This window comes from Salmo salar, chromosome 15 (genome assembly GCF_965601325.2).
Source record: "Salmo salar chromosome 15, fSalSal1, whole genome shotgun sequence".
Classification (NCBI taxonomy): Eukaryota; Metazoa; Chordata; class Actinopteri; order Salmoniformes; family Salmonidae; genus Salmo; species Salmo salar.
The window spans coordinates 70,612,503-70,625,020 of NC_138305.1; the positions used below are offsets into that span (position 1 = coordinate 70,612,503).

At 47.1% G+C, this 12,518-nt stretch overlaps 1 protein-coding gene across 5 annotated transcripts in view; it reads right to left on the reverse strand.

Annotated features, from left to right (window-relative positions):
- LOC106571938 (uncharacterized) overlaps positions 1-12,518 on the reverse strand; it is a 39,159-nt gene that overhangs the window by 15,147 nt on the left and 11,494 nt on the right. For all 5 annotated transcript variants that reach the window (XM_082962001.1, XM_082962002.1, XM_082962003.1 and 2 more), the window contains exons 4-18: positions 8,107-10,344; positions 7,155-7,406; positions 6,627-7,025; positions 4,489-4,549; positions 4,162-4,270; positions 3,771-3,872; positions 2,594-2,819; positions 2,350-2,411; positions 2,182-2,247; positions 1,441-2,091; positions 1,037-1,251; positions 761-835; positions 477-645; positions 327-389; positions 45-189 (exon numbers count right to left, since the gene is read on the reverse strand). In XM_082962001.1, the coding sequence (XP_082818127.1) occupies positions 45-189; positions 327-389; positions 477-645; positions 761-835; positions 1,037-1,251; positions 1,441-2,091; positions 2,182-2,247; positions 2,350-2,411; positions 2,594-2,819; positions 3,771-3,872; positions 4,162-4,270; positions 4,489-4,549; positions 6,627-7,025; positions 7,155-7,406; positions 8,107-10,344 (4,833 nt within the window). The remainder of the gene's footprint in view (positions 1-44; positions 190-326; positions 390-476; positions 646-760; positions 836-1,036; positions 1,252-1,440; positions 2,092-2,181; positions 2,248-2,349; positions 2,412-2,593; positions 2,820-3,770; positions 3,873-4,161; positions 4,271-4,488; positions 4,550-6,626; positions 7,026-7,154; positions 7,407-8,106; positions 10,345-12,518) is intronic.

Below are 12,518 nucleotides of genomic sequence, written 5' to 3' on the forward strand. Positions count from 1 at the left end.
TTGTTGGCTAGCAGAGGGTTGAGGGCAGTTGCTCTGTGACTCACCTAGGATCTCCTCAGGCCCCTCCACCAGCACCCCTCCCAGGTGGGGCAGGACCCAGTATCTCCGGCGGAACCGGTCCTGGCCCAGAGAGACCGCACGCAGGGAGTGGGACGACTGGAGCAGCTTCTTACGGAAAAACACCTGCCGCTGTGGAGGAGAGGAAATACTTAGGGCAACATTTTGCAAATACAAAACAAACCAGAGATGCGCACACAATGTAGTTTGAATAGACACGAAAGAAAAAACGAATGCGGAAGATGGACTGCAGAGTATGTTAGCCTTACCTTCGTTAGCTTATCGATCTGCCTCTCCAACTCTGGAACGCTGTCATTGGTGGGGCTGTCAGTCTGTGGAAAGGGCATTTGGTGAGTAGAATATACAGTATATCATCACCGCCGAATTTGGGTTTGACACACACACACACACACACGTACGTCGTCGAGTTTGGGCTCCTCCTTGGGCGCGCGGCGGCCCCTCTCCATGGAGCTGCTCCCTTGTAGAATGAGATTCTCCTCCTCTGCCACCCTGGCACTGCGCCTCCTCTCCTCTAGACACAGCTCCTCCTCAGACCGCCCTGTACGCCGTGCGAGAGCTGCCTTCAGTCTGGGGGAGCACATACACGTCAGATATCAAAACGCACACAACATCAGTGGTATCACACACTCTCCATCCACCAACTAAGACAAAGCTAAATTAAAGGAGCCGTGACCGGCCTTACTTGCGCAATTTCCCCTCGATGATCCACTTGTTCTTCCTGTAAGTAGCCATGTTTTCCAGTGTGTTGTCAATCTCACTGCAATGCAAAAACATACAAACAGGTATCACTTAAATGTGGGAGATTCTTTCCAGAAGGGGTTTCTTTTGACACATTTCCATTGTGAAAGATATTTGCATCATACTTAGGATACTTCATTAAACAAATATGAGCAGTAATAGTAGTGAGGGCATGAAGGTTGATAGTAGCTCCTTAGTTTATCTGTATTGTCACCCTGACCTAATGACGATGTTGCTACCGTTGAGTTCCTCCACCAGGAAGCCCAGGATGGCAGCCTTTGTGTCGGGGCCGAGGGCATGGAAGGTCTTGGTCCGCAGCACGTTGCACACCTCCATGTCAAAGCCGTGGGACTCCAGGAAGATTCTCAGGCCCTCGGACACTGTGCTGCGAGTCAGCTCCAGATCCACCAGCTTCTCCCCTAGGATCTTCACCGACTGGAGGGAGAAGGGAACTGGTTAATCTGTTGAACTAGGGTTTACATGCAACGTACAACTACATTTTTTAAATGGTAAACTATTGCTAACAGTAAAATGTCAACATGAAGACAGAACTTAAAAAAATAAATAATAATTAAAACACGAACACCCATCTCCAATACTATCGCCATAGAGTCCACAACACACCTGGTAGTACGGTGGCAGGCCTGGGTCGTGTAGTGCGGCCTCCACCAGCCTGATGAGCAGATCCTGGACCTCGCCTTGGCTGTCTCCCAGGCCCAGGAGGCTCTCCTGCAGTGTGCTGAGGCTAGGCACGTCCCTGGGGATGTGGAGGCCCAGCACCTTGCCATAGCTGTGCAGGAACTCCACCACAGCCAGGCAATGGGAGAAGGCCACGCCAGAGAGAACCACGCCAGGGATCCGAGACAGCTCCGGAAGGGGCTGGTGGTCTGTGAGACGCATGTCCTCAGTGGGCTTCTTCAGCTGCTCCAGGATCATCTGCTGTCTTTTCCTCTCCTCCAGCCGTCTCTGGGACTGGGCTCTCCTTTCCACCTGCTTCTTAGCTGCCAGGGCCGCCTGGGCCGCAGCCTCCGCCTCTGCCTGAGCCTTAGCCAGGGCCTTGGCCTTACTCCTGGCTCCCAGCACTCTCTTTCCCTGGGCTACTCTCTCCTGGTCCGTCTCCACGACCGGTAAAGGCACCTCAGCTTTCTTCTTCCTAGGGCCACGCTTTTTGGGCTCTGGGGCGGGCAGCTGTGGGGGGGCAGGCTGTGGGGGCTCTTGGTCAACTGGTTCAGCCTTCACCTCCTCCTGGTCCTTGGTCTCCTTGGCTTTGTCAAGCTGAGCACAGGAAACACAGAAGGCGACGGATTTATTAGATAAAGAGGGAGACCGATTTGTATTTTGGTCATAAAGTAAATCAATCCTTACCTTTGCTTGCTTTTTCTCCTGTCGGATCTTCTTATTCTTGTTATTCTCCTTTCTTTTCATCCTTGCCTAGAAGAGAGTAACCATTTGACTTAGTGTGTTGGAGGCAACCTGAAAACACCACAAAGATGCAATTTTAGTCTTCAGATTTTGATACTTGGTATACCATACCTTTCTCTTCATTTTCTTCTTGATTTTGACAAGTTTCTCCTTGTCCTCCTCAGTCAGAGCTTCTAAAAATAGAGATCAGACAGCGACATTCAAGACGTCAAAACCCCAACCTAATACAAGCTTTTTGATGCAGACATATTCTACAATACGTTTCTGATCTCGTCTTGCCATTGAATCAGTCTGTATATTGGCCTACATTCCAACCAGTGAACAGACTCATTTCGCCAGAGCTATGTCCACTCACCCTTGGCCTCCAGCCTCTCCAGCATTCTGGCGTCAACCTTGCTAAGCAGGTCCACCATCTTCGGTTTAGGCGGCCTGCCGGGCTTTCGGACTAGCCCACCCTTGGTGCGCCGAGCTCGGGGGCGGGGCTTCTCTTTGTCAGGGTTCGGAGGTCGGCCACGTCGGCCCGTGATGGCCATGATCATGGAGGGCACCTCCTCATTGGCCAGGAGGCACCATTTAACTCCCTGGAGGAGATCATATGAAAAGATTTATAGGAAATGTGTCTTCTTTATATTATTACACTATAGCCCTATCTGCATGGGACTTGTACTACTAGAGAAAGTTGGTTATGTATACTATTCCACAGGATTAGTTTTTTCCTAATTGTATTTTTATTTTTTATTGACAGTTATGACAGAAGCCTGGAGTTTTTTTTTCTAAGCGTGAAGATATTTCATCAAGTCCAAGCGATAATAGGCTACACTGATATCTCGAGAATGGTTCACAAGTTTCTAAACCATCTATGGTATAGTGTCGCCCTAATATTTGCATTGCGGAAGTGTGATCATAATCATTAGGATATTTTAGCGATCCGCAGTAGAAGACGTCCTAAATGCCCCCCTGCCTTCAGATGTCAGCTAAACAGCGCACTTGATACGCGTTTTTAGGCTATGGATGAGAAAGTGAACTGTCATTTCCAAACGTTGAGGTCAGTTGTATGCTGCTTTGCGATTTATTAACAGCAAGGGTTGCATTAAATAGGCACAATATCTTTTAAAGATGCATTTGGCGATGTTCAATTCAATCGCAAAAAGCTGATAAACAAAAGCATTCACTGAAAGTGTAGGCCCTTCATATATAGGCTACGGGCAGCACTTTCTTGCTCAAACCGTGAGCAACACCTGTCAAACTTACACATTTCTCTCAAAACACAGGGGATGTCAATTCGCAGGGATTTTGGAGTTAACCAAAAAAACTGTAGGTTATTCAGGTTGGAATTGTTACTCTCCTGCCATGTAAAAATGACTGACATGGCAGATTCGGACAGGACTTAAAATACAGATTAGTTTTGTGCTCGTGCACATAATTACATTACCCAATCTCCCCCGGTAAAACTAATCCCGTCCGAATAGGGCTATTACTACAGCTATTTATGATGACAGATGTGTCAGCACAGACAACAGATCTACACACACCTCAGCGGAGTCCATCTCCTCGTAGAAATCTCCTACGGGCATGCGGGGGCTGAAGCTGAAGTGTTCCCTGGTCACAGCGGTGTCCTTATGCCTGTTCAGGTACTGAGGGAGAACAAGACCATGGGTCAGTGACAGAGCCGGGGAACATGGGAGAAAGCCAGGTCATAGGTCACCAAGTCACATGTCATCCACGCACTGTATGAGCAACTGATGGTTTAATTTAATAAGATCAAATGCAACTGCTGTTTGTATACTAAAAACATGTCCTCTTGTCATTTCTGTGTGACGTGGTAAATGCCCTGCGGGAAAGATATCCCACTGTATCAAGAGATATTTGTAGCTGCTGACCTTCTGTGACAAAAATGTTTTACTCTAGCTCAGGGCCATTTACCTTGATGACTTCTGGAAACTGCTTCATCCTCCTCCCACAGGGGCTATAGTACCAGGTCTCCCCCTTCAGCCGGTCCTCAGTCTTCTTGACTCGGATTTCCCTCCTCCAGCTAAAGCACAGATCAATAAAAAGTCACGTTAAGAGCCACATTCAACACACAGTAGAAGTATCATAGTATCCCTGTAGTCAGCCTAGAAAAGAAGGATGAAACCGAGGAGTATTTTATTTATGGGTGAACACTAACCTGCACTTTCCACACATTTGAAGTATTTGGCCCAGAGACACACTAATTAGGGGAGCTATTCGCAAGTGTATATATATCATTACCCATGGAGCAGAGGGAAGTGGACCTGCTCCTCTGTTGCTATCCTCCTCCTGGGGGTGTCACCTGTACAAGGAACAAAGAGAGGAGAATTAAATTTGTACAGAATTACTCTCATCCATCAACATCGGTTTAGAGCATGGTTCCCCAACTGGTTCCCCCAAGTTTTCAGAGCCAAAAAAATGTATTAATTAATTTAAAAAATATATATATATATATATATCAAGTGAGCAAGCAACACCTGTCACACCAAGTGAGTTTAATTTTGGAAATCCGTTCCAAAAAAGTATTCCCATGCATAATAGGGAGATACTGTATATGTGGTCACATACAAATCAAATCAAAACGTTTTGTCACATGCTTCGTAAACAGGTGTAGGCCAAGAATGAAATGCTTACTTACAGGTCCTTCACAACAACGCAGAGAGAAAAACCTAAGCACGGTATGAAATTATGTTTTCAAATATCTGTTTGGGCTTCTTGCGTTCAATTTGCAGTCTACAAATTATTTGTAATTATGTTCCAGCCACCTGACCACCTGAAAAAAAATTGTCCCGCAGATGAATCTAGTTGATGATCCCTGGTTTAGAGTTTATAAAATATAAATGCAACATGCAACAATTTAAAATATTTTACTGAGTTACAATTCATAGAAGGTAATTGGTCAATTTAAATAAATTCATTAGACCCTAATCTACGGATTTCACATGACTGGGAATACAGATATGCATCTGTTGGTTACAGATACCTTAAAAAAAAAAGTGGGGGCGTGGATAAGAAAACCAGTATCTGGCATGTGACCACGATTTGCCTAATGTAGCGCGACATCTCCTTTGCATAGAGTTGATCAGGCTGTTGATTGTGGCCTGTGGAATGTTGTCCCACTCTTCAATGGTTGTGCGAAGTTACTGGATCTTGGCGGGAACTGGAACATGCTGTCGTACACGTCGGTCCAGAGCATCCCAAACATGCTCAATGGGTGACATGTCTGGTGAGTATACAGGCCATGGAAAAACTGGGCCATTTTCAGTTTCCAGGAATTGTGTACAGATCCTTGCGACATGAGCCTGCGCATTATCATTCTGAAACATGAGGTGATGGCGGCGGATGAATGGCACGACAATGGGCCTCAGGATCTCGTCATGGTATCTTTGTGCATTCAAATTGCCATCGATGAAATCCTATTGTGTTCGTTGTCCATAGCTTATGCCTGCCCATACTGTAACCCCATCACCACCATGGGGCACTCTATTCACAACGTTGACATCAGCAAATAGCTCACCCACACATACGCCGTTTGCCTAGTACAGTTGAACCAGTGATTCATCTGTGAAGAGCACACTTCTCCAGCGTGCCAGCGGCCATCAAAGGTGAGCATTTGCCCATTGAAGTTGGTTACGACGCCGAACTGCAGTCAGGTCAAGACCCTGGTGAGGATGACAAGCATGCAGATGAGCTTACCTGAGACGGTCTCAGACAGTTTGTGCAGAAGTTCTTTGGTTGTGCACACCCACAGTTTCATCAGCTGTCTGGGAGGCTGGTCTCAGAAGATCCCGCAGGTGAAGAAGCCGGATGTAGAGGTCAAGGGTTGGCATGGTTAGACGTGGTCTGCAGTTGTTAGGCGAGTTGGACGTACTGTCAAATTCTCTAAAACGATGTTGGAGGCGGCTTATGGTAGAGAAATGAACATTCAATTCTCTGGCAACAGCTCTGGGACATTATTGCAGTCAGCAAGCCAATTGCACGCTCCCTCAACTTGAGACATCTGTGGCATTGTGTTGTGAGAAAACTGCACATTTTAGAGTAGCCATATTGTCCCCAGCACAAGGTGCACCTGTGTAATGATCACGCTGTTTAATCAGCTTCTTGATATGCCACACCTGTCAGGTGGATGGATTATCTTGGCAAATGAGAAATGCTTACTGACAGGGTTGTAAAATTTGTGCACAACATTTTAGAGAAATAAGCTTTTTGTGCGTATGAAACATTTATGGGATATTTTATTTCAGCTCATGAAACATGGGACCAACACTTTACATGTTGCGTTTATATTTTTGTTCAGTTTACATCTAGAGAAACAATGAAAAAATATATACAATAATTTCTATAATTTCCAGAATCAAAATAGTTAGCGTGTTCATTACCAGCAGTCGAACTGTCATCTCCGTCATTGTCGTTATTGCCATCATTGGGTTTAGTGTCAACATCAATTTTCGCTATTTTGGGTGGCATCGGTTCCAGATTCTTGACCCTAACCTTCTTGGGTTTGATGGCCGGCGGGGTCTCGCCACTGGTCAGACATGGTTCATTGATGGTAGTGACTGGTCCACTTTGACCAGAAAGTAAGCCTTCAGCAGAACGGTCGGCCTCTAATGAGACTGCTACTGATTCTGTCTTCTTTCTCTTTCTTGGTGGTCCCTTCTCCTTTTTCTCTACTACCTCTCCTTTCTCAAGCTTCTTCTTCTTCCTCTCCACCTTTATCTTATCCACCTTTGGAGTTTTAACAGCAGACTTCCGCTGTGCTTGCCCGGGGACCTGGGGAACTGGAGAGAATGACAACAGAAAGTCAGAAATCCTTGCTTGGCCATTGTACACAACTTTGTTTGATCAAAATGAATTGGAGTTGCACAGAAATATCATAAAGGAAAAAAGGGACAAAGAAGTTGGTTTACCGGGAGTGGAGGCTGCTGGAGTGCGTGGCTTCCTGGGTTTCCTTGGTGTCTTTTGGCTGGTGGTGGGTACGGCTGGGGCGGCTAAGGGCAGGAGTGGGGCTGCAACCAGGTTCCCTACCAGGACACTGAGCGCCGCTGTGTGCTTGCCTTTGTCCATAACAGGGGGAGCCATGATACTAACGGCACTGGACTTGGTGGTGCCAGCAGAGTCGGGTATATCCTGGCCCTCCGACTCACATGCACCTTCAAACCCTGTCAAGAGGTCATAAGATTAAGGGTTAATGGTTAACAACCTCAAATTATCAGCGTTGTGATTGGCTGTGATTTTGCTTCCTGATTTCTCCCGCTGGAGAGGCATCTGTTGTCAAAATGGGAAAGCTGTTCTGACTTTGTGGCTGTATCTAGTGGAAATCGCTCTGTCATTTCCTGGTTGCAAGAATTCTACAATCAATTTCAGTTTAAGTGAGAAAACAAGCACTTGGTTTAGGGAATCAATGTACCATCTAAATCACCGTGAAATTATATTGTCAATAACTTTCAGTTTTGGTCCACCAACTTCAAACAGCTGTAAAAACCATATGCTTTGTTATTGACAAAATAATTTAACCGCGATTTAGATGCGACCGATATTGGCATTTTTCACACATGTTCAAAACATCTAGAAGTGACTATGTTGGGATTCACAATACATTTGAGATCATTTGGAAAATTATTTAAAAACCTACAATTAAAAATAAATGTAAAAAATGTAATTAAATAAAAATCGGTCCCATAACTTGATTCAGATTTGTGCCACAAATTTTAAAACGTTTGGATTGCTTTCATACCTTGTCCATAAACAGCTTACAGAGTAAGGAAACCAATGTGTCATTTTGTAATTTGGGTGAAATAACCCTTTAAGCTAATTAAATACAAACATAGGTTGTCATATCAAGTATGGCAAGGATCTTACCTTTGTAGGCTGGGGGTGGTTTGGCAGGGCCATTTGAGCTTGACCGGGAGACGTCATTCTGGGAGGATTCAACACAGGAGTCCTCCATCTGAGAGGTGTTGTTCAGAGAGGAATCCAGCATGGACACCCCGGTGCTCAGGCAGCTGTCAATGGTCTCCTCTGCCTGGGAAGAGTCCTCTGTTTGGGTATCATCCAGCGTCAAGTCCCTGGAGTCCTCCACAGAGGAGAAGCTGCTATCTATTGTAGTGTCAGCAACATGTGATAATTCATCCTCACGAGAGGGGTGATCCATGCGAGAGCTGTCATCCAAACAAGAGGTATCGTCAAATCGAGATTTGCCGCCATCTATGCGAGAGCTGTCATCCAATTGAGAGGTGACATCCAATCGAGAGCAGTCTTCATCCATGCGAGAGGTATCATTAAACCGAGAGGTTTCACCATCTACACGGAAGCTGTCATCCAATCGAGACGTGTCATCCATGCGAGAGTTAGCGCCAAGTCTAGAAGTGTCACCAAACTGAGATGAGTCGTTGAGTGACGAGTCGTTACAGTCGTCATCCTCTTCAGTAAAGCTGGTGTTCTCCATCCTGGTGCTGTCGAGGCACATGGACACCTGCGACGACTCGTCCGCAGACTCCTCATCCACTGACTCGTCCGTCTCACAGGTGTCATCCAGACCTCTTCTCTCCAGGGGAGAGTATGAGTGTCTCAGGGGGGCGGTGTCCATTCTCTCCGCATGCATTTTGTCGCCAAAGGAGTTCTCTTGGTCCTTGGGAGGCGGAGGAGTCCCAGAAATATCTGTGAGGGGTTTGTGTGAGTGTTTTTCAGATTGACGAGACTTGGGGGCATCCATCTTTGATGGTGTTCTAACTGGGTCGACTTTAGGCTGTGGAGAACTCCCCTCTGGTTTTCCAGGTGGTTCTACAGAGGGTTCCTTCTTGTTGCCCATGGCCTTCTTGTTCCCCATGTCTCGCTCCTCTGGCTCAGGGGAAAACATGCGTTTAGGGGCTTGTGGAGAAGCAGGAACGGATAGGGAAGGCGCAGAGACAGCAGGAGGGGTTGAGGGGACCATATGAAGAGCAGTCATCACTGCAGGAGGCACAGACACCAAGGCAGGAGGCTCAGACATTGAAGAAACTCTGGAGGCTTGAGCTTTAGGGCCTTGGACTGTTAAAGGAGGCATAGATACCTCCTTTGGAGAAGAGGACACTGCAGACGCAGACTCTGTGGAGAGAGCAGAAACTGCTGGGGGAGGAGTAGACACAGATCGAGGAGGTGAGGACACTGATATAGAAGGTGCACTGACTGCCCAAGGAGGCCTGGGCACTGCTGAGGAAGCTTGCCTGACTGCCACCGAGGGAGTAGACACAGCTGGGGGGGACACAGAAACCGTTGGGGGAGGTGCAACTGCAGATATTGATGGAGTCCAAAACTTTTCTCGAGGAGCTCCAGATAAAGCTGGGGGAGAGGAAGTCAAAGGCGGTGGTCTGGATCCTTGAACCATCTGCTGAAGTGCAGAGATGGGCGCAGACATGGAGCGCGGGGGAGTACACACCATGGTAGGAGTAGAGACCATCGCAGGAGGTGCAGATGTCATGGGAGCAGTCTGATGTGCCACAGACACTGGGGGAGGAGCACTGACTGGATGGGGAGCAGACACAGCTGGAGGTATAGAGGATTTGTCCAGGAGAAGAGGTGGTGCAGGTGGCTTGGGAAGAGGTACAGACACTGATGGTGGAGATGCCACTGATGGAGGTGTGGACAAAGACACTGGAGAAGGTCTTATGCTCATCAGAGGAGGCGAAGACAGCCTGGGAGGAGGTCCAAGCACAGGGAGAGAAGGAGAAGAGGACATGGGAGCCGCTGAGTTTCGGGGAGGCGCAGAACTAACAGAGAAGGATGAAACGACAGGAGGTCCTAATGTACCCATTGGAGGCGTAGACATTGCAGGAGGTGCAGAGAGCCTAGAATGGGTGGAAGGCGCAGACACAGCCGGAGGATGGGACGACATCGAGTGTGGAGGCGCAGGTAGCGCAGACTCCCTCGCTGAGGTTGCCATTTCATGGTGCTGGGCCATTGGCTGCTCGGAGCGCTGGCAGTAGTCACTGGTAGGCCCCATCGGGGGTCCAGGGGGCGTGGGAGGGTAGCTGTCGCTTTTTGGCAGCAGCTGGGTGACAGACGCCCTCTCCATCCCATTATAGCCTTTATCCACATCCTTAAACACTTCACTCATCCGCCCTAAGGAACAGGAACACAAACAACAGTCAGACCATTAGAAACGACACAAACACAACACAGCAGCCACAAGGTAACTCTAAGAGGGAATCTGGAGAGCAGATGGCGCTTTTAAAAAACACCTTGGGGACAATCTGCTGCATGCCAGCATGCCACCTCAGTAAGACAGCAAAGGCGGCAATATAAATAGTGTCTGTATCATTGCAAGGGCCAAGGAGTTTTTCATTATGCATTGTGGTGCACATTAGATTGGAGGTAAGCCACACCCTATGGGTGGCGGTGGAGAATAAGGATATGTGTAGGTGAGATATACAATTTTGGATGACAGTACATTTGACACATTCTCTCTTCTCCTCCGCTCCTGACTGCATGTGCTGCCATAGAAATAAAATGAATAGAACGGGTGTCACCCATTCAAGTTAACGATAACATAATGGGTGGACTGGTGGCCATTGTGAGTGTACCCATAGGAGCAAAGCAGGAAGTAAAATATGTACTAAAATATCAGCTGTGATTTGTTGAATCAACTGACATTACAAAAAATACATTCCATTGATAATTTGAATGAACATTCTACATTACCATGGAAATATTGCATCGCAATACCAAGCAGCCATTGCGAGTGTACCCATGAGTTTACCAGTCAAATTGCCAGGGTTAGAGGATCCAAGCCTGTTCTATTTCTATGTGTGCTGCTGCAGCATTGTGGTTATTCGGTCAGCTGTTCATTTAGAAAAAAAAGGATAGAATTATATGCTGCTGTTCTAGAATGTAAATTGTTCCATTTTCCCGCAATTCTCTGCACCCCTCACTGCATCAAGACCGCATTGTCAGCTTCATATGAGGCTTCATAAGACGATCTATATTACATTTATTATTTGAAAGAGGCTTTGTTATTAGCCTGTGAGGGGCTCTGCGTGTGAGACAGGGCGGGAAACCTGAGGTGCAAAGTCCGGTGTCTTTGATACAATAGTGGCGTACAAACAAAGTGAGAGCGGGGTATGGGCATATTACATATGGCGACCATGGCTAAGGGAAACGCTGGCATCCTAAATACTTTTTATTCACCTGTCCTGTGACCTGCCAGTGGACAACGTGGCCGTTGACGACAGCTATGTCTGTCAGGTGGAAAATGTACTTATTGTACAATTTGAGGGACTTTATAGGTGTCCACAGTGGCCAGAACATGTGCACTGCATTTTTTGTTGTTGTGCTATTCCCTGTGGCTCAGTTGGTAGAACATGGTGTTTGCAACGCCAGCATGGTGTGTGCAACGCCAGAGTTGTGGGTTCAATTCCCACGGGGGGCCAGTACAAAAAAATGCATGAAATGAAATGTATGAAACGTATACATTCACTACTGTAAGTCGCTCTGGATAAGAGCGTCTGCTAAATGACTAAAATGTAAATGTATTCACTGCCTTCACTCCAGCTCCCCCTTGCTCATTTACTTTTAGAATATCGGTATCCCCTTCCTGTTGAATCTCACTATGCCACAGACCCGTGTTCTCCCTCAAAAATGGTACTAGAAAAGGGTAAGACATCTGTCCACAAATACAGCGTGCCCCTTTTCCAAGTCTGGCTGCAACATGGTGATCACTACTGATCCAGATATGGCAAGACCCCCAACATCTATTATATCTGTGGTGGAGCCGGTGTAGATGATCAGGTCCTGTATGTATCCTGTCAGACAGTCACATAAAACAAAGAACTTGACTCCAAATCTGTGGCACTTTGATGGGATGTTTTGGCAGAACGCAAGCCTCCCTTTCCAAGCCATGAGAGACTCATCAATGTGAGACTGAAGAGATTTGGCATGGGTCCCCAGACCCTCAAAAGGGTCTACAGCTGCACCATAGAGAACATCCTGACTGGTTGTGTCACCGCCTGGTATGGCACCTGCTCGGCATCTGACTGTAAGGCTCTACAGAGAGTAGTGCGTACGGCCCAGTACATGGGGCCAAGCTTCCTGACATCTAGGACCTATATACTAGGCGGTGTCACAGGAAGGCCCAAAAAAATGTTGAAGACTCCAGTCACTCAAGTCAGACTATTCGTTCTACTACAGTACGGCAAGCGGTACCGCAGAGCCAAGTCTAGGACCAAAAGGCTCCTTAACAGCTTCTACCCCCAAGCCATAAGACTGCTGAACAATTCATCAAAATGTCCACACGGACT